The following is a 9502-nucleotide window of genomic DNA, read 5'->3' as shown; positions in this document are numbered from 1 at the left end:
GTAGCTTCTATGTTCCAGTTGTAGTTTCCATGGTTCAGGTGTAGCTTGTATGGTCCAGGTGCAGTTTCCATGGTCCAGGTATAATTTCTATGGTTCAGGTGTAGCTTCTATGGTCCAGGAGTAGTTTCTATGGTCCAAGTGTAGCTTATATGGTCCAGGTGTAGTTACTATGGTCCAGGAGTAGTTTCTATGGTCCAGGTGTAGCTTATATGGTCCAGGTGTAGTTACTATGGTCCAGGTGAAGTTTCTATGGTACAGGTGTGGGTCCTATGGTCCAAGTGTAGTTTCTATGGAACGAAGACAAATAAAACATAATGATGGAAATAAATACAAACACAAACATGAAAAGTCGTGCAAGTAAAGACAGCAGCAGAGTGAGGAGATGTGGTCAGTTTGTCTTCCAGCAGTCTAAGCCTATAGCAGCAGAGCTAAGAGATAGTTCAGGGAACCCAAGTCAAGCCTAACTAGGATTTATAAAAAATGAAAGCCTTAAACCTAGTCTTAAAAGTAGACCAGGTGACAGAAACTGGAAGTTGTTTCCACAAGAGAGGGACCTGATAACTGAAAACTCTGCCTCCCATTCTACTTTTAGAAACTATAGGAACCACAAGTAAACCTGCAATCTGAGAGTGAAGAGCGCTGTTGGAAAAATATGGAACAATAAAATCTTTAATATAAAATGGAGCTAGGTTGTTGAGAGCATTGCTTGTTAGAAGGAAGATTTTAAATTCTGATAGGGAGCTAATAGAGAAGCTGGAACTGGAGAGATATGATATCTCCTTGTAACTTTCATCAGAACTCTAACAGCAGCATTTTGGATCAACTGAAGACTTTTTAAAGGGTTTTTGGACATGCAGATAATAAAGAATTACAACAGTCCAGTCTAGAATTAATAAATGGAACAGTTTTTCTGCATCAATTTGGGACAAGATGTTTCTAATTTCAGCGATAGTGGTTGTGGTCAACAGGTCGAGGTAGAGGAATAGCTGCTATATTTCAGTCAGGAATATTGAACAATGCTAAACCAATTATTAGTTATTCTTTAACTAATCTTTCTAATTCTTTTGAGTCATTGTACCTCAGTCTTTCTCATACAAAACGAAAATCAGAAAAGCCACTTTTACTAGTTGTCATATATATTGTTCACCAGGCCCTTATTCTCAGTTTTTGTCTGAATTCTCAGATTTTTTTTTGTCTGCCTTATTATTGAATACACTGATAGTCATAATAATGGGGTATTTCAGTTATCAGGCTCCTCTCTTGTGGAACCAACATTCAGTTTCTGTCCACGAGGCTGGGACCTTGTATACTTTTAAGACTGGGCTTAAGCTTTTCCTTTTTGCAAAATCCTAGTTAGGGTATAGTTAGGGACAGGTCTCTCTTGAAAATGAGTCCTCGTGACTCAATGAGACTAACCTGTATAAATAAAGGTTGAGTGACAGGGTCGACTTGGGTTTCCTGAGCTATCCTTTAGTTATGCTGCTATAGGCTTTGACTACTGGAGGAAAAATGGACCACATTTCCTCACTCTGCTGCTGTCTTTACTTGCTCTACTCTACCTGTTTTTTATTTTTAATTATTTATATCCTTAACAGGTGTTTTGCGTCTTTCTTCCAATAGGGGGTACACCTGCATCTGCCATTCTGTGTTCTTTTTTTTTCTCCTTCCTGTCCTCTTAAACTCCAGCTTGTTGTAGCAGATGGCTGCTGGAGGTTTCTTCCTATAAAAAGGGAGTTTTTCCTTTCCACTGTTGCCTTTGTGCTCGCTCCGGATGGGAGACTGTGACAAACAGAAGGTTTAACGCAATCTACTGGCTTGCTTAGATAGATAACTTTTACTAACTGGCATTTATAATGTATGCAAATGTTTTTAAACAGTGCCCTGAGATGACTTCTGTTGTGACTTGTCACTATATGAATTAACTGAATTGAACTGAATTGAATTACAGTATTGTTCAAGTGGAGGAAAGACATCCATGTTTTTATGTCTCTGAGACAAGCTTGTAATCTAAGTAAACAATTGAACTCATCAGGTTTCATGGATAAATATAACTGAGTATCATCAGCATAACAATGAACATTTATCCTGCGCTCTCTAAGTTTTATCTCGCTACTAGATTTTAATCCGGATCTGTATTAGGTTTATAATTTGGACTTGTATTTTATGCTTATTTTGTATAGTGCCATGAGATGACTTTTGTTTTGAATTGGTGTTATCAAAACATAAACATAATTGGCTAGAATTGAAGAATAGCCTTTCACAAAGTTACATAACACATTGTGCTACAGGGAGAAGGCAGATCTCAATTTAACATCAGAATATATGAGTGACTAATACTATTTTATTCCTTCAAATACAGTATTGAGAAAAATGTGGCACCAAAACAGTGAGTTAGGATTTTATTATGTTTACAATGAAACAGAGTATTTGGAAAGTGTGAACCTTTTAGATCTGTTGTTTTTGTTTCCCAAAAGTGACGGTGAATTTTAACCAGCAGGAACAAAGCATCCTGTACGTGAATGACTACTCAGATGGGCCCACCATCTTTGCCCAGCTGGAAGAGTACCGTGACGAGCAAGGCCATGAAATGTATGTACTCAACAAAGCCAAACCCGTGCTTCCTCCTGCCTCACTCACAGATATCTCAACCACTAATCTGGGCTGCCACGCACCATTGGACACCTCCAGTCAAATGCTCTCCGTGGGGCCAGGACTGTCCACAAACCCAACTCTTGTCCTGATCAAACAGCAGCAATTGCAGGACAGTGGCATACAGATGACAAAGAGGATGGCGGGGGAAGGAGGGGAAGCAGAACCTGTAATCACATCAGAGGCTGAAGAGTTTCTGAACCACACAAGCGTATTCATGGAGTCGCAGATCGCCTACGAGATCCACTGTTGAAGGAAGAAGAGGCTGCTCTGCCAACACAGAGGCTTTCCATGTGTGATTCTTCACAAATATTCAGTATGTTTCCCCTCTAAAGAAACTCCAGAGACTGCAATCTATCGATTAGGAACAGAAGTACAAAGTTCTTCAGAGACGTTTACACTTGGGACCGAGCCGATGACCTGCTCTGAACTTTTAGCAGACGTTGTGACTGACAATGATTGAAGCTGAAGGGCAGATTTGAGCTCACGGTGGAGTCTGGACTTGCATCTGAACTGAACCGGACATCAGAAAGGCTTTAGTACCAGGAAGACGATAATGAGGTCAAGAACTGAAGTCAGAACTTTAAGAAACAGAAACATCTTCCAGTAGACGAGCTTCTGTTAACTCTTAGTATAGCACTTGTTATAAATGAAGGTGTAATTATGGCTGATGTAACTATTGCTTAAAAATGGTAATAATCACACAGAAAAGACTGTAAATTTCTGACATCCCTTCTGTTCCAGGTACACTGTTTATCCCTCAGTCAATTTCCTAAGAACAACAACAAAACAGGCTTCTGTAGAAAGTCAGACCAGTATTTCTGGGCCTTCTTGGAGCTTCGGCCACCTGTTTGTTTCTGGATTACTGGTTAATATAAGAGCAGGTGGAGTTAATCTGTACCTGTTTCCTGGTGTGTTGCAGAGACAAAACCAGACTAAAAGAACTGTTGGTCTGCTTGACGGACCTGTTGCACTTTGAAATAACTGAGTCGTGAGAAATGCTCCAAACTTCTTTATCCGTTCAAAACCAGTACGTTGGATTCTCTTTAGGTTTGAAAAATTAAAGCTGAAGGTTTGTTTTTCTGACCACATTCTTCCTTCAATATGATGGTCCACCACAACCCCTCCACATCTTTGGACAGGTCTGAAGTTCAGGTCTTTTCCATGTTGTTTAGTTTAATCAACAAGTCAACCTCTCTGGAACAGTAAATATAATTTTATTTCATTTTAAGCCCACGTGGTTGAAGAATGAGACGTGGCACCAGTTGGATTAAATTACTGCGGTTGAAGTTGTGGTTTTTAATGGTGACTGTATATTTTTCTAATGAACTGTGCTCAGTTTGTTGCTTCTTGTCACTTTTTCTGATTATTTTACTTCAAATAAACCAGTCCACCATTTGGCTGAAAAACAAATGCCTGCAAAAATGATTTTCTGAACGTTATGCAGACTGTGGCAACGTTAAGTTGCCCATAAATGAAAGAGTGAGAATGAATTACCTTAGCACTAGGCTAACGCTGGGCAGTGTGTCTGTTTGAATCAGTTTGAATCAGTTCAGGCACGAGTCGACAACAATCAGTCCAAGACTGGAAACATGGTGTAGTTCACTTCAGTGCTTGGTACTGTACCGGTTCAGATCTGACCACTTCAATCTCTCTGTAGACACAGTCCACATGGAGAACATTTTCAAAATACACGTTTGTGTATCTTAAATCAGGTTGCAAAAGTATTCAACAAGTTTGATTTTGGTCTCATCTGACCACAGCATCTTCTTCAACAGGTCTGGGGAGTCTCCGATCTTCTCCATCAGGGGAATCTTGGTCCTTGTTGCAACCTTCACCTGTGGTCATGAGGTTTGGAACAGGACTGATAGAACCAGATCCTGGATCCAAGCAGCTGAAATGATCTTCCTTCATTGGGGCTCAGCCTTTGAGACAGAGTGAGGAGCTCCATCATCTGGGTGGAGCTCGGGGTAGAGCTACTGCTCCTCTGCATCGAAAGATGTCAGTTGAGGTGGTTCATCTGATTAGGATGGATCCTGGACACCTCCCTCTGAAGGTTTTCTGGGCACGTACCACTGAAACAAGACGTGGGGCACATCCAGAACTCTGCAGGGATTATGTATCCTTTCTGGTGGGAACTCGCTGGGGTCCCCTAGGTGGAGCTGGAGAGGGAGGTCTGGGTTCCTCTGCTGGACCTGTTGCCTCTGGAACCTGACTTTGACAGAAGATGGAGATGTTTCTCTGATTCATGACTTCCTTACCACTCTATGAATTCAGTGGATGACCCTCTTCTGGATGGTTTGCTGTGATCATTGTTCCTTTTCCAAATACTGGATCTATTGGAAGGCGGTACAATGAAGAAGTGGTTGATATTGTTGACTCACGGCAAGGTCACATGTTGCCTCCTGACCCTTCTGAGTGGAGTTTACATGTTATCTTCATGTACACAAAAGTTTTTTTTTTTCCGTTTCCTCCCACAGACAGATGCACAATCTGCATGCTAGGCTTATTGGTAACTCCAGGTGTGAGAGTGAGAGTGACTCTCTGTTCCCCTGTGATGGACTGGAGACCTGTCTAAGTGTCCCCTGCCTCTCACACAGTGACTACTGGAGATAGACAAAAGCTCCATGTGACCTAAAGAAATGAGTGAAGACAATAGAAGGATGGTTGTCCAGTGAGACTCAGACTCCTCCTCATTTAGGACATGAAGAACCAACAGGTCTGACAGATTCTGAGAGAGGAAGATATTTTTGAGTCTGTATGAACTCACCTGTCTGTCTTCTGGTTTGGTTCTGATGTTTTTAGTTCCAGTGCATGTCAGCTGTTTAGTTTAATGTGTCCTGAGAGTGGGGCACTTAAGATGTCATTCATTGGTTTAGGTTTTATGCAGATTGTGTTCATTTTTAAAACTGTGAGGAAGAGCTGACAGAAACTTTGTGACTAAAAAAATCACAGTAAATTTTAGAAACGTGACAAAGGGTTTGCCACCTGCATGTTTTATATTAGATATGAATAGATTCTGTTCTGGGAACAACCAGCTGATCCAGAAACAGAAGATGGTGGCCATACTGAAAGTTTTTTGTTAGTTGTCTTCAGCATTGTTCTGGGTTTAAAAACTCTAAACCCATCTGGTTTTAAGGCCAGAGAAAATGTGACGCCAGCTGCATCCAGTGTCTGAAGTATCCTTTGACCTCCTGATAAACAGTGCCAGGATTTATGGCTGTCATGTCTGGATCACATTTTAAATGACTAGAATATTTTTGAACGAACTAGTGCATTAGCTCATTAATGTAGATTTATTTTTTTTATGGGTAGTCTAAAATACCGTGTTGCTGTGTAATTTAAAGGTCAACTGTAGAAACAAGGACAAAGTACCTAAAACTGCATCAACAGCAGAAAAAACAGGATTGGTTTGGATTTTTTTTGTAATGAAGAAAAAAAAATCTATCATCCTTTAAACCTTTCAAATACTTTAATTGGACTATTTCAACTCTTAAATGATCAAGAAGGCCACAGAACTATTATTTAAAAACTATTCAAAATGAAAGCTTTATTTGAAGTCCTATTATTTTTGTAAGATGATGTGAAGTTTGAGGGGAGCCTTGTTGGCTCACTGTGATAAACTGGTTCCGTTAAATGCACAGGTGGTGAAGCATGGACAATATAAACAGATGTTGGAGGTGGAGACCAGAGGATAAGGTTACCTGGAAGGGGTCAAAAGTTTGCATAGGGCCCCTTACATCGGGTCAGCCCTGAGGAGTGTGGACCCTTCAGACACCTGGAAACTGGACCCAAAGATAAACCCAGGTCTGGATGTTGAGGATTCACTTCCTGATATCTTGGTTGATTTTAAGTTTTCTCATGATGCTTCACAAAAAAGCAACGTGTTTGAGGTCTGCCTCCAATTGACTCAATTGTTGTCAACTAACCAATCAAAAGCTTCCATGGCAATGACATCATCACCTGGGCTCTCTCAAACTGTCTAAAGGCAAAGTAACCTAAATCCTTTCACTGTTCAGACATTTAACAAGAATACATACTTCACAGCAGAGGGAGTATATACATACTGTTTGCACACACCCCATTTCATGTATTCAACAGATTCTAAATAAGTTTAACATCTTTAATCTGGAGTAGTTTTTGTTTTGCCTTTAAACAAAGTTATTTTAATTCCTTGTTGTAGTTTAACCAAATAGAAAGAAAACTAAGGGAGGTGAATGCTTTTGCAGCCTGGCTTCCTGATGTTTGTGCCGAAATAAAAACCTAAATCTCCATGGGGGCACGTGACAATAATTTGGGAGTGATGACCTGCAACCGATTGGCATCAAACACAAGATTCACCAGTTCATCATCATCATTCCTTTAGCTTAGTGCCATGGAGGCAGCAGGAACATCATTCAGCAGCATCCTCCACCTGGATTGATCCTCAGCATGTGAGGACAGTGAATGGGAGCCCTGTGGATGTTACTACTGACAAGGATGCCCTCTTATGAGTTTCTTCAGCTTTTTCCTAAAGGAACCCATCTGACAAGAGTTCCCTTGGTTGGGAACAGACTACGAGCAGGCACGGTGCGGGATGGGTGGCTTCTTGGTGAGTAAATTTATTTGAATTGTCCTAGTATGTCTGTTTGTTCTTAATTTCTGCAGGTGTGTGTGCTGCTCAGACCCCACAGCATTTACAGATTCACACACATTGTCCCACTCACTCCTCTTGCGCTTGGCACTAATGCCAGAGTCCAGCATGTCAAACAGAATGTTTTTATGTGCCTCTATCATTTAGAAGTGTCTCCAACCCACATTCTGTGATGTTCCTCTTTCCCCCTTGTGTAAACATGCTTTTCAATAGTGCAGAAGAGATTCCTCAGATGCAGATTTAAATCTATCTGCATATTTAAAAATGAAGGCTTGTCAATGAAAGAGTCGAGGATTCCTTCATGTGCACTCAATTCCAAGTGGATTGGGATGTAAAAAGGAAGTGTGCTTGGATATATGTGTATGCATGGTTTCATACTTCTGGATTATTTGTGTGTACGCGGTTATCTTGATTTAAGCATATGCCTCTTATCAGTAGAAAATCCACATGTCTTTGTACATGAGGCCCCTGGTCTTGACCTCTTTAACAGTCACCCCCTGACGTGAACAAAGATCCGAGGTAAGGGAGTCCTCTTAACTTGTTCATTGTCATTCATTTCACTTATGGAGAAAAATTGTGCAGGGTCCAACTAGCAACTAGTTTTAATTTGACGGAGGTCTCATTATTCATTCAACTGTTAAATAATTCTAGAATTGCGCCGCTCAAGGTGGCTGCATGTTGGAGCAGCTGTTACTTTCATTCTGAGATTTTGCTTTTGGGAACTTTGAATTCCTGTTTTTCTGGAGGTGAATCACATTTTTTGGATGATTGTTTCCTCTGGTGTCAGATGCTGTGCAGCTGGAAGGATTTTTACTGAAACCTTTTAGTTTTGGACATTTGTTATGATGCGTTACCATGGCAACAAGGCAGTTTTCTACAACTAACAGCAGCTGATCAACATCTCAAAAGCACAAATAATATCTCGATTACAGCCCCAAATCTCAAATGAGTTGAAAAGGATGTTCTGTGGATGCATTCTCATCTACCTGCCAGCTGTGCTCAAGTGCCTGACCACTGAGATCCTGGAACTAGCAGGAAACACGGCTCATGACAGCGGAAGGACAGGATCGTCCCTCGGCATCTACAGTTGGTTCCTACGGCCTGGGGGAACTGAGAGGCAGCAGAGTCTGGGTGGACGAATCGGACGGCATCTGCAGCCAGATTCTTAGGATCCATTGTGGGATGGACCTTTACAAGAGATCCTTCCTGTCTACAGCCTCAGCGTCTATAACATCTCTTAATGAAAGGAGGATAACAAGTTACAACAAATAATTTCCCTTTGGGATTAATAAAGTATTTTTGAAATGAATTGAATTAGGCAATAAACAAAATCAAAATACAAGGTTTTTATTTTACACTTTGTTCCTTCCATCCATCTAATAATCATCTTGTTCTGGACTCAGATTTTGGGGGAAGCAGCTTGAGCAGAGAAGCCCAGACATTGTTTCCACAGCCACCTCTTCTGGAAGGACTCCAAGGTACTTCCAGACCAGTTGAGAGACAGTCTCTCCATGTCCTTGGTCTTCCTCGTGGTCTCATCCCAGTTGGACATGTCCAGAACACCTCCCTAAGGTATCTAGGGGTCATCCTTATCAGAGTTCATGACTATAGGTGAGGGTAGGAACGTAGACAGACCGGTAAACGGAGAACTTTTCCTTGCAGGTCAGCTCCCTCTTCAACACAATGGACTGGCACAGAGTCCACAATACTGCTGAAGCTGCACTGATCCGTCTGATGGTCTCCCGCTCCATTCTTCCCTCACTGTGAACAAAACCCCTGATGTACTTAAACTCCTCCACTTGAGGCAGAACATAACTCCTAATCTGGAGAGAGAAATCCACCCTGTTCTGACCGAGGACCGTGGCCTCAGATTTGGAGTCTTTGTAACAGAACATTTAAAATTCCCAGAAACCAAAGTTCTGTGAATAATTGGTTTTTGTTTTAATTGTTGACTGACCTCAGAATGAAACATTAATCCAAACAGCTTACAGAGAGCCAATGGTTTACTCACACCTTTTGTTAAACTTGCTAAGTTAAAACAAGAGAACAAATGAGAATGAATAAACCTATTTCATGAGTGAAGTACAGCAGGAAATAAAAATATCTACCACACAACAATCACAGCTATTTAAAATCAAGTTTATTTAAGAATAATGATCACTTTTGTACAGATGTTTAGGCAAGAAACAAGGATGTGACTTTAGTGAAAAGTTTGAAGCA

General features: G+C 40.9%; 1 protein-coding gene across 1 annotated transcript in view; it reads left to right on the top strand.

Annotated features, from left to right (window-relative positions):
* LOC119407908 (leucine-rich repeat-containing protein 24-like) overlaps positions 1–2902 on the top strand; it is a 10776-nt gene extending 7874 nt beyond the window's left edge. Inside the window, exon 7 of the mRNA XM_037674738.1 lies at positions 2498–2902. Within this exon, the coding sequence (XP_037530666.1) occupies positions 2498–2902 (405 nt within the window). The remainder of the gene's footprint in view (positions 1–2497) is intronic.
* The last annotated feature ends 6600 nt before the right edge of the window (positions 2903–9502 follow it).

This window comes from Nematolebias whitei, chromosome 3, assembly GCF_014905685.2.
Source record: "Nematolebias whitei isolate Nwh7 chromosome 3, NemWhi1, whole genome shotgun sequence".
Lineage (NCBI taxonomy): Eukaryota > Metazoa > Chordata > Actinopteri > Cyprinodontiformes > Rivulidae > Nematolebias > Nematolebias whitei.
This window is presented reverse-complemented; position numbering and strand designations above follow the sequence as displayed.